Here is a 12500-nt window from a genome sequence, read left to right as displayed (position 1 = left end):
GGTTCACGATGACTCTGTTCTGTTCTCTTCTCTCTTTTGTTCTCTCTTCCCTGCTCTCTCTTTTGTCATCACCATCACGTGTCATCTCTGCACTGAATGTCGATATCAAGCCGCACTGTTTGTGTGTTTGTTGGTGTGCCACAGCAGCAGTTTTATACGTTTAATGTTTGTGTGTGTGTGAGTGTGTGTGTTAGACTGAATGCAGTATACAATGTTAATGCTGGGCTAAGCTGAGTGAAAGTTTGTGTGTTAAGCCCAATTCACACCAAAGATTCCCGACGCGAAGAGACTGAGTTGCAGCGGTGTGAATTAGAAGTTGCACGTAGTTGCTAGCCGTCGCAAGCCGTCGCAGAGCATTAAACATGTTGAGTCGCAGTCGCAAGGTTTTAGAAAGTCGCGGCACGGCACGGCACGTCTCGTCTGGTCTCGTGGGGAATCTTTGGTCTGAACCCTACTTTAGACCAACTCTGTGTGCATTGTCCAGCCTGGTATGGCCATGCTCCTGTGTACTGTATGTGGCTCAGGGGAAGAACAGGGCCACCATGACTCATCATATCATCCCTCTGAAGCAGGACTGCCCAGCCTCCTTTGACCCGAGATCTACTTAAAGATGCCAGTGTCCTAAGATCTACCAATCCGAATAGAAAGCTTAATCATTAGCGTTACCTACTGTACATACAGTATATCGGTGCATACATTCTGTGCTTTCAATTCTTCCTCAGGCTTTCCACAACTCTATAATTTCAATGCTCAAACACCGACTGTAGTATCCCCATGATCTAAAAATGATTGGACCCCATTTAAAGTTCCAAGCAATGATATTTGTTAATATTTATCATTTTTATTATTGTGTTATTAGCAGTAATAGTAGTATTACTAGGCCGTTATTATCATTGCCATCAATCTGTTGGCTACTTGAATGGTAGGCCTATGACTCAGCTCAAAGTGTGACGAGGTTGGCCTCATCCTGCTCTGAACACTGTTGTGTTGCATGCAGTAGTTTTGAGCACCGTCGCTTTGGAAAGTGACTGATCTAGCCTGCTGAAGGATACGTTTTAATGCACATCCAAGAGCTTATGGATAAGAATGCTGCGCAGGGGTGCTCTTTAACCCTGTTGTCACTCTTCAGCTCAATAGGCTGTCCCTTTCTGAAGAGGTAAAGTACTTGTTGTAATTCCAGGCTAATGAAACCATAGCACTGCAGACGCCCATTCCGATATAGGCTTAATAGTACAAATAACGCAAGTTGTTATTGTATGTGTGAAGGTTTCTTCATTAAGTGTACTGTAAAGTGGAATTGGCACCTCGAGTTAAACTTGTGCTTGTTGTATGTGTCAAAGCTATGCAACTTATCGGTAGGCTGTTGTAAGGATGTGAAAGTAATATATTGTGTGAACAAGAGGCTTTTGCAAGATGTGATGGCATTTTACTACCATTTCTGAGACCAACACAAGCGTGGGACGCGGCTGGTTCAAAAATTAGAGATTGAGTCACTTTTTATGTTAAATATTAGACAACTGGGACTCTCTGGACTGAAGTGAATAGGGGGAGAAAAAGAGAGACAAACATTATGCACCTTTGCTGTAGATTTAAATTGTAGCCTTTCATGTCCAATTCATGCCAATTTATTTAGGGAATGTTGGAAATTCTAGTGTACACAATATTTTCTCACAATTGACTGGGATTCACTGTGCAATGAACTGGGCGACCGCGATCGACTAGTTTGGAGGTTGCCTGACTATTTTTCTTTCCTTGTTTCTTTTTTTGTGACCATCTCCTGCCACAGCCCTCGAGCCAGACTCACAAGAAGCTCAGCCTAACCTCGCTTAACCTCGCTCACATCACACAGACATAGACAGACACAAATGCACACATCACACGCGCACACACACAGACACACACAGACTCACGAGAAGCTCAGCACAGCCTAACGTCACTCAACCTCACTTGCGTCAAACAGATACACACACACACACACACACACACACACACACACACACACACACACACACACACACATCGTACAGACAGACAGACACACACACATACACACACACCCACACCCACATGCACACTAATGTCACAGCATACACAGCACAGCCTCCCAGATGTGCCACGCAGGGCCTCTGCCAGGGACAGGGTTAAAGGGGCAGAAGACACACAGACACACACATCACATACACAGACACATGCATCACACAGACATACACACACACACACACACACACACACACACACACACACACACACACACACACACACAGGCCTCCTGGGTCTCCTGGCACGTGACAGGACAGCACAAGAGTTTACAGAAGCACTTTTTCAGTGGAGGTCACATCCTGGATGTGCTGTGACTTAACGAGTACTCTGGGTTTCTGTGTTTGGCCAGTAGAGTCACTGTTGTTCATTTGTCCAAGAAAGCTTTTAAAAACAGTTAAAATACAGAGAACCTTTAGGAAATATTAGAGATTTTATAATAAATAAAATAGAGACATTGTATTTAAGATAAGCAGTGCTTAAGTCTTACATAAGGGACTAGTGATCCCTGTTGTCATCAGAAGGAGTGTCTTGGTTGCCGTGGTGGTTCTGAGGTCATGTAAAGGTCGTGGGTTCTTTTGAAAGGAGCAGCGGAACACAGACACGTGCATGAGGATGAGAGCGGCTGTGCTTTCCAGTGACTTTTATTTCTGGCAGGCTGTTACCACACACTGGACTTCTCTCCCACACGCACAGGCACACACACACGCAGACACACACACACGCGCACACAGGCACACACACACACACACACACACACACAAACACACTGACTCACAGCCATACACACAGCCATTACAAACACACACACACACACACACACACTCACACACACACACACACACACACACACACACACACACACACACACACACAAAAAGCCTAAAAGAAGAAGAAAGGCAAGAGGGTGACATTGCCAGCTGCTTGTTCTCCAAGCCATGTGCATTTATTCCCTTGGTCTGAAGATTACAGGGAGGATGAGAGAGAGAGGGAGAGAGAGAGGGAGAGAGAGAGGAAGAGAGAGAGAGAGGAAGAGGGAGAGGGAGTGAGTCTTTAGAGAGTCCTACATGTGCCCCGTGGGGGGCAGATCTCTATGGACTCAGAGAGGGAGAGTGAGATGGACGTAGTCCAGTGTTTGACCTCAGATAACCCACACACACACTAATGTCACAGGACAACACACACACACACACACACACACACACACACACACACACACACACACACACACACACACACACACACACACATAGGCTCAGATAACCCACATTCACACTAATGTCACTGCACAACAAACACACACACACACACACACACACACACACACACACACACACACACACACACACACACACACACACACACACACACACACACACACACACACACACACACACACACACACACACACACACACACACAGCCTCAGATAACCCACATGCACACTAATGTCACAGCACACTCGGCACACACAGCACAGGCTCCCAGATGTGCCACGCAGGGCATCTGGCAGGGAGAGGGTTAAGGGGATGACCCACGGGGGTCATGGCAGTCCTGGCAGAGATAATGTACATCACAGACACACATCTGCTTACACAACCCCCCCTCACTTTCTCTCTCTGTCTCTCTCTCTCTCTCACACACACATACACACACACACACACACACAAACACACACACACAGCTTAGCAGTCCCATCATCCATCCACGTTTTATACACAATGGACTGAAAAATAGATTGCATAGAAAAGAAAAGAAAATAATAGAATAGAATGCAGTAGAGTAGAGCGGAATGGGATAGAAGAGATGCAATTCTGATTTGTTGTTGTTACTCTGTGTGACTGTCAGTGAGAATTGTGTGTGTACGTTGTGCTGTGTATAGTCAAATGCAGTATGCGCACAGCGCTGTGAGGTGTGTGTCCATCTGTGTCCTTCTCGTACCTGACCCGTCCTCTCTGTGTCCGTCTCGCCAGATGACCTGTGCCAGTCCCTACCTGGAGCCCAAGCACGGCCGCCTGTCCTCCACCGAGACGTCGCAGTCGCGCTCGTCCCACGAGGAGTACCGCAGCGAGCCACAAGGGGGCGGCAGCAGCAGCGGCGGCGGCTCGCCGGCGCGCAAGTCGGCCAGCCAGCGGCGCTCGTGGCAGGACCTGATCGAGACGCCGCTGACCAGCTCGGGCCTGCACTACCTGCAGACGCTGCCGCTGGAGGACTCGGTCTTCTGCGAGCCGGGCGGCGGGGGGCTCTCCCCGGCCGAGGCCCGCCGCCAGTCCACGCTGCCCGCCCAGAGGAGCCTGATGGCGGACCACTACGGGCCGGCGCCGGGGGGCGAGGGCTCCGGTGGCGGCGGCGCCGGAGGAGCCCTGGGCTTCGACCGGATGCTGCTGCTGCCCGACCCGGGCCTGGCGGCGGGGGGGAAGCCGCGGAGCTTCACGCTGCCGAGGGACAGCGGCCTCCACGCGCTCCTCACGCCGTCCGCCAGCATGGAGCAGCGCGACCCGCAGCGCCGCGAGCTCGCCCGTTGCCTGGACAACCCCAACGGTGAGTAACCGCTGACCCCTCAGACTGACCGCTATACTGCACTTACTGACTTCTCCTCTCAGTATGAAATGATAAAATCCCCATTTGGAATCCCCATTTCCTATGTAGTTATGTATAGTAACAGGCCTGTGTCCACAGCTGTAATTCTTTGTCGCTGGCTGTTTTTCTGCCCTCACTTTTGTCTTTCATTGTTGTGCATCTCTTCATTTTTTAGGCATTTTTAGGCATCAATAGCAAAAAACCTGACACCTACATTGCTACTGAGAAGAAGGAAGATGCATGAAAGTAACATAAACATTTCTGTATCTCTTATGCATTGTCATGCATACTTTGACTTTGCGTACTTTATTTGCTAGCAAACTTAATAGCTCACCTTGCTGCAGTTGTTGCATTAACATTTGCACAAGCTCAGCTAGCAATGCTCAAGTATCAGAACAAACAGTTGCAAATTTAGATCATGAATAACATCAGGCATTTCTAGTGCTCCTCACAAACAATTGTTCTCACAGACAGACCGTGTCAGTCCTGAGACGCTTGAAAAAGATTGCCTGTCGACGTCAACATTAGCACTACAAACATGAAGCCCTCCTCGGCGGTACAAAATTAGAACAGCAGTTTTTGGTGTTTATGGCCCAGACGCTGTAGACACACCTTCACAAAGTGTTGTGCCTCCGTCACAGGCAGCTCAATCATCTCTCCCCAACGCGCACTCGCCATGACTCAGATCGGGCCTAAGATAATGACCAGGGCCAGAGATAGCCATGTTACAGTCTTGTGTGCTCTCCACTGCCCTTTTCTCTTTCATTCTCTTTCTCTATCTCTCTCTCTCTCTCCCTATCCATTTCTTCCCTCTCTCTATTTCTCCCTCTCTCTCTCCCTTTCTCTATGTTTCTCTCTCACTCCCTCTTTCTCCATCTCTCTCTCTTTTTCCTTCTCTCTCTATCCATCTCTCCCTCTCTATTTCTCCCTCTTTCTCTTTCTCTCTCTCCCTTGCTCCATCTCTCTCTTTCTCTCTCTCTCTTGTTCCATCCGTGTGTGTGTGTGTGTGTGTGTGTGTGTGTGTGTGTGTGTGTGTGTGTGTGTGTGTGTGTGTGTGCGTGTGCGTGTGCGTGTGTAATATTGAGGTGCCATAGGCCTCGCTGGCTGTTCAGTCCTGTGTTCAGCCATTGTAATCAAAAAGCAATTTCACCCCCCCCCCCCCCATCTCGTCTGCTCCTGCAAAACAATAAAGCGCACAACTACAATTTAATAAAGCTTTTAGAACTTTGCTCATTAAGAAACGGTGTAAGTAGGACACAGTCAAGTCTTTAATTGCCTGGCGTCTGCTCTTGTTTTGGAGTACCTCGGATTTAGTCCGGCGAGTGAGTGAGAAGTGCACAAAGTGGGCATTTTTCCAGGACTTGCAACTCTGCTGAAACTTTGTTCACTCACTTCACACACACAGCAAGTCTTTTGTTCCTCTAGTATGGTGTTACCAAAGCAACCAAATGTATGGTAGAATGACATGCACTGTGTGTCCTGCACATTCATATGCGTTTCAGTACATATGCATACATGCATTAGAAAGTGTTGGGGCACTCTCAGCTAAATGAAATATGAATAGGTCTCCATTCATATGTGTAACTCTGTCAGCCTATTGGAGCAGAGCAGCCTTCTAGATATTACACAGTAAAATTTAGCTTTTAATGTAGGACAACTGTTATCGTTAAAACGTTTTGAAGAATTTCAGTCCGGTCCATTTAGATGTACTATGTACCGGGATCCACTCCAAGATTCTTGCTAAAGGCAGTCATTCTGTAAAGAACTTAATTTTTGCTTGTTCGGTCTAAGAATTGTGGGGCGACGATCCTCATTTACCTAATGACAGATTTAATTTTAAATTATTCAGTGACCCTCCCCCTCTCTTATCTCCTCTACTCTCTCTCTCTTCCTCTCTCACTCTCTCTCTCCCTCTCTCTCTCTCCCTCCCTCTCTCTTATTCACTCCCTTATCATGTTTATTCCCTCTGAAGCCTCATCCTTTCTCGCTCTCCATCTGATATGGCCCGTCTCCCTCGTGCTTACCTCCCATCTCTCTCTCTTTTCTCTCTTCACTGCAGTCGCTTCTCTCGGTCTCTGTTGCCTCTCTCTGCCTCTAACTCTCCATCTCCGCCACTCTGGCTATCTCACACCCTCTATATGCATATTTCTGTATCAACAAAATCATTATGCTTTACCAAATGTGTATGCGTTTGTTCCTTTGTTCCATCTCTCTCTCTCTATCTCTCTCTCTTTCCTCCTCCTGTCTCTCTCTGTCTCTTTCTCTTTTTCTCTCTTTCATTTTCCCTCTCTCTCTGTCTTTCCTACTCTCTCTATCTGTGATTTCCATTTTCTACTCCACACTAAATAGAAAAAAAGGTGCTTGAACCCCTATGGACAACACAGCACAGAGGCTCCTTCAGAACCTTCAGAAGTTCCTTAGAACTTCTCATCATAACTTTCTGCTAGATTCCACTGCGGGAGATTGGCCAAAGAGCCAGAGAATCTTCCAGAGAATCTTCCCCTAAGCTCCCTCTCTCCTTCTATCTCTCTCTCTCTTTCTCTCTCTCTTTCTCTGCATTCCGTCACTGCCATCTCCTCCACTGATCCCAGACTAAGGGCCGTGACGGTGGAGAGACGAGTGAAATCCAGGAGACAGGGACACCCCCCTTCCCACCCCCCCAAAACCTGACACGCTGTGAGAACTCACCAAAGCCCTGTCCACTCAGCTCGTCTCTATTACCCAGCTGCCTCGGCTGCCGCTGTCGGGGACTGTTTTCTCTCCTTCATTTCTGTCGCTTGTTTTTGTTTCTTGCTCGTATGTTTATAATTTTTTTTTCTTCCTCTCGCTCCCACACGGCTCAGCTAAATCATTCTCCCCTCCCCGACCGTGTGCTCGTCTATATTTAAAGTTGGTGGAGGTGTTTTAGGATATTTCTTGCTTTCTCTTATCTCTCTCTCTCTCCATCCCTCTCTCTCTCCCCCTCCCTTTCTCTCTCTCTCTCTCTCTCTCTCTCTCTCTCTCTCTCTCTCTCTCTCTCTCTCTCTCTCTCTCTCTCTCTCTCTCTCTCTCTCTCTCGGTGTGCGTGTTGTTGTGGGGGCGGATGTTAGTCATCTCCCAGTCTCTGTAACTCTGTTTCTCGAGCCCGGCTCTGCTCTGCTCTGTTCGCTGGCGCGCTGGCTGAGGGATGGAGAGTGTCAGAGACAATCGATTGTGATTCTAAGCCACACGTGTCCCTAGAGGAGGAGAACCACGGAGAGAGAGAGAGGGAGGGGGAGAGAGAGAGAGAGAGAAATAGGGACAGAAGGAGAGAGAGGAGAGAAAGAGAGTTAGCGGGAGGATAGAGAAAGGCCAGAGAGAAAGGGGGCGAGAGAGGCAGGGTGAGGGGAGAAGAAGAAAGAGAGAGACTACAGAGAGGAAGGATAGAGGGAAACAGAGAAGTACAGAGATGGAGAGAGGAAAAAGCAAGAGAGAGAGAGAAGATAGAGAGAGACAGAGAGAGAGAGAAGGAGAAGAAAGGAGAAAGAGAATAGAGAGAGATGTAGCAGATGGAGAAAGACGAGGAGAGTGAGGGAAGAAAGGAAATGTTTGGGGAGAGAGAGAGTAGAGAGAGGGAGAAGAAGGAGAAAGACAGAGAGAGTAGAGAGAGAGAGAGAGCTTAGAAAGGAAATGTTAGGGGACAGAGAGAGGGAGAAGACAGAAAGACAGAGAGAGAGAGAGAGAGAGAGGGAGAAGAGAAAAAAAGAAAAAGAGAGCAGTGCTGATTTAATGGTTCCTGCAACATCACCAGGCAAATGTCAGTGTCAGAGACCGATGTGTGGGCCATTAAGACACACTCACCGCAGCCCGAGAAACATCTGATTAAAGTCCGACGTGAGAGGCGGCCTCTCTGTTCTCCCACTGCAGTGCAGCACAGAGCTGAACCCACACAAAACAATTTAACAACCTGTCAAAGTAAAATAGAGGAGATGCTGTAATATTGAGCAGGGTGCTGCTTCAGAAATGAATCCCCTTGGCTTAAGCCTTAATAAGATTGCAGTCTTAATTAAAATAAGTGGGGGTACTTTTTATTAATATCTTATGGTCATATCAGAAATTGCGAGCTGATACGATTGAGCCATTGTAGGGTCAGATTTTTTTAATGACATAATTAGTTCACTGTGTAATAAGATAATAGATGTTCATTTCTGACATTTTTAGGCAATATGATTTATGGCTGAATGTTCATGGCTCTCACATCAATTATTTAAAAGACTAAAGCGCAGATTTTGCTGGAATAAGAACCTTGTTAAATGAGACAAAAAAAAAAAAACAGTAGGAAGCAGATGAGCATTTCATCTTCTTTTACAAGCTGAACACTAGACCTGGAAGTGAGATGAGAACGTTGGCATTGCAATGGCACTAGAGGAAGAGTGGAAGAGGCCAGATTTCTATGCTGTCAGCTGTGGACATGAGCCTGCAATGCCTCTACTGCCCTCTTGTGGAAGGTTTTTATAACACATCAAATGAGATACCCACTCCCCCCCATATAGCCTGGGGTAGAGGAAACCTCCGCTTCTCAAACACAATAAACTCCAGTTAATCAGGTTCCTAAGGAAAGACACACACACACACACACACACACACACACACACACACACACACACACACACACACACACACACACACAGTCACACAGTCACACACAGAGTCTCACACACACACACACACACACACACACACACACACACACACACACACACACACAGAGTGACACACACACACACCCTTGAGTGAGTTTGTCGACACACCCTGGCTGTGGACCAGCGAGCTGCTCTGCCCAAACACAAGCCCGGTTGCACTGCTTCCAGCAGTCTCAGGCCAGGGTGAGACAATGGTGGCTGCTCAGCATGGAAATCACTTCCCAGCCTTAATTCCCAATTTGGGCCGGGAGACAGCGGCAGGCTGTGAGGAACGCCGCTGCCAAATTCGGGATGTCTCTGTTCGGATTTCGGGGCTACGTTTTGGGGGGGGTTGGATATATTGATTTCTGTTAGGTGGCCGTGTTTCTTTGGCGTGTGTGTGTTGTGTGTGTCTTGGCATACGGAGGGCTCTGCACATCTCTGCAGGTGTGTGTGGGTGTGTGATCGTGACCGTGCCGACTCTGGAGGCGTGAAAAGAACATTGCCCTCCTCCTCTGCGTCCGCCGATGCAGTCGCACACAGACAGGACCAGAATTACTACACCACTGCATAGCAGAGAGAGATAGCAGCCAGTGTTCAGACACTGCAGAGAGAGGGAGGGAGAGAGAGAGAGAGAGAGAGAGGGAAAGAGACAGAGAGAGATAGAGAGAGACAGCGAAGGAGAGAGACAAAGACAAAGATAGAGAGAAGAGAAAGAGTGAGGGAGAGATAAAGAGAGAAGAGAAAGAGAGGGAGAGAGACAGACATAGAGAGAGAAGGATAGAGACAAAGAGAGAGGTGGAGAGAGAGAGAGAGACAGACAGACAGGTGTATTGTTGTCAAAGGTGGGGTTCCGTTCCCCCGTACGCCGTTTAGGACCCCACAGTGACCGCACTGGACTGACGCGCCCTCACAGGCTGTCACGCTGCACTCTGTGACACATCTGATTTTGCGCCGGCCCAGTCGGGCTGCTATCGTCATGGGAACGGCAGGCTGGGTGGCAGACCTGCCGCACACAGCTGCACGGCTCCGTCTCAATCACTGACGTCTCTGAGCGCAGCAACTGGACAGCAGCAGTGGACGCTGGTTATTGTCATTCTTTTTTTTTATCTTATGATGACAGAATATTGTGAAATTGTAGTTATTTTCCCTCAAACCGACACCCTGGCAGTTGACCAGTCTCCAACCAAAGCTCCCTTCCTCAATCAATAGTATTAAGTTCATATGATTGATTGTATTTAGTTTTGGGATGCCATTATCCAAAATAAATCATAGTAGAAAGAAGGGTTATCTGTTCTCCTTAGACACCCAGACAGATTAGGGTCAGAGGCCTTTGAGACTCTGACAGGAGGTGTCCATCTCTGCGTTCAGTTGCGCTGCTCAGATGGATTGAGATGCATGTGCATATTAAGAGTCCACGCTGTCAGTTGATGTGACTGTTTGGGGTCACCGAGGGGGGAGTGAGAGGAGCTGGACCTAGTTGGGGAGCTGGGGGCAGGCAAGCCGTTTCTGAGTGACCTCACCCTCCGTTCCCCTCGTTCTGCCGCTTTTGATGGCATTGAGTTTAAGGCTGAATTAAAGACCCTATGCAACTTTCTACAGGAGATGATCGCTCCTTGTTTACATCTGGAAGTCTGAGACGAAGAACCACGCTTGCAATTTATATATTTAAATATAGCCTATACATGTATAAATATACATGCTAAAGCTGTCGGGGAAGCTCTGCAGAGAAAATGCAAGCATAAAACGAGCGAAAACGAAAAACGAAACCGAAACCAGAGATGAAATCGCCAATCCTGCATAGTTCCTCTTTAAGGACAGCTCGCCTCGCGACCCAGAGAGGGAGAGAAGCGCCATCTGTCTCGTGTGATAGTGGGTAACTTTCCGTCAGGCTCAAACCAGCAGGCCCACCATCGGGCGTCCGGCATCCGACTGGCCCATATAAATGACCGGCTGAATAACCATATCCACAAGCGAACGCGGTTCTGTTTTTAAAAAACGGAAAACTTTCTTGAGTTTCACTCGAGAAGCCCCGTCTGCACAAATCACCCAAAAGATTCCTTCCTCAGCAAAACATGTCTCTTCAAAGCTGAACATAATGTCTCGGAACTGAAACTTTAATGCCAGCGGTACTTCAAAGGATTCACAATCGACCCTAAAGTGCTTCCACTCTTAAGACACCACAGAGCTCAGAAGGGTGTTCTACAGTATTGTGTGTGAGCTTGTGTTCTGCAGTAGAGAGCGCGGAGCCTGTGACAGTAACTGCACCTTGACTTGACTCCCCCCCTTCTGTTGTTGTGGCGCCCCCTTCAGGTGAACCGCTGGAGCACCGGCACGCCGACTCCCTGGGCGATCTGTACCGGGCGCTGGAGCGGGCCAGCCTGTCCCCGCTGGGCGACCCGCGCCTCTCCACGCGGCTGGACTACAAGCGCTCGTTCGTCCGGCGCTGCAACGACCCGCTGCTCAACGAGAAGCTGCACCGGCTGCGGATCCTGCAGAGCACGCTCAAGGTAGGGCACCCGCCCGACTCCTGGCCGACCGTCCAGCCGTAGCGACGGCCGAGGTCAGCGTGTCTGAAGAGACCGGCAGATGGACGGTCTGTCTTCTGACTGTCCAACAGTGAATAAGTCCCGTAGTCTGTCTGTCTGTCTGTCTGTCTTTCAGATTGATCCGTCTGTCTGCAAAGATAATTGGACTGACAGTCTCTCTGTGGCAGTCCAAAAGTTAAATAGTGAATTAGTCCCACAGTCTGTCTCTCTGTCTGTCTTTCAGACGGATAGCCCTGTCCGCAAAGGCAATTGGATTTACAGTTTCTCTGTCCAAAATCCAAACAGCGAACTAGTTCTCCAGCTCTTCTAAACACTTTTCTTTTAAACTGTCTACAAAGACAGACTGTTGAAGTCAGTGTCTGTCGAGTGTCCTTGAATTATTCCCTCAGTGCTGTCTAAGTGTGTGTGTGTGTATGTGTGTGTGTGTGTCTGTGTGTGTGTGTGTGTGTGTGTGTGTGTGTGTGTGTGTGTGTTCTACTGGAGATATGCCTGTGGCTTCTGAATACTGTTCACTGTACTGTGTTCAGATGCTTGCACTTGCAATAGAATACATCACTGTATGGTATTAGACTCTTTATCTGTGTGTGTGTGTGTGTGTGTGTGTGTGTGTGTGTGTGTGTGTGTGTGTGTGTGTGCGTGCGCGCATATTATGTGTTTGAGTGTTTGTACCTGTGTATGTGTGGATTCCTACTCT

At 48.3% G+C, this 12500-nt stretch overlaps 1 protein-coding gene across 1 annotated transcript in view; it reads left to right on the top strand.

The window, feature by feature from the left end:
- cnksr2a (connector enhancer of kinase suppressor of Ras 2a) overlaps nt 1-12500 on the top strand; it is a 94998-nt gene that overhangs the window by 81450 nt on the left and 1048 nt on the right. The window contains 4 exon segments of the mRNA XM_062521946.1: nt 4011-4537; nt 5240-5251; nt 8132-8199; nt 11571-11767. Of these exon segments, the coding sequence (XP_062377930.1) occupies nt 4011-4537; nt 5240-5251; nt 8132-8199; nt 11571-11767 (804 nt within the window).

Source organism: Sardina pilchardus, chromosome 19 (assembly GCF_963854185.1).
Source record: "Sardina pilchardus chromosome 19, fSarPil1.1, whole genome shotgun sequence".
Taxonomy (NCBI): domain Eukaryota; kingdom Metazoa; phylum Chordata; class Actinopteri; order Clupeiformes; family Clupeidae; genus Sardina; species Sardina pilchardus.
Note: the sequence above shows the minus strand (reverse complement) of the source record. Positions and strands in the feature narration are given on the sequence as shown.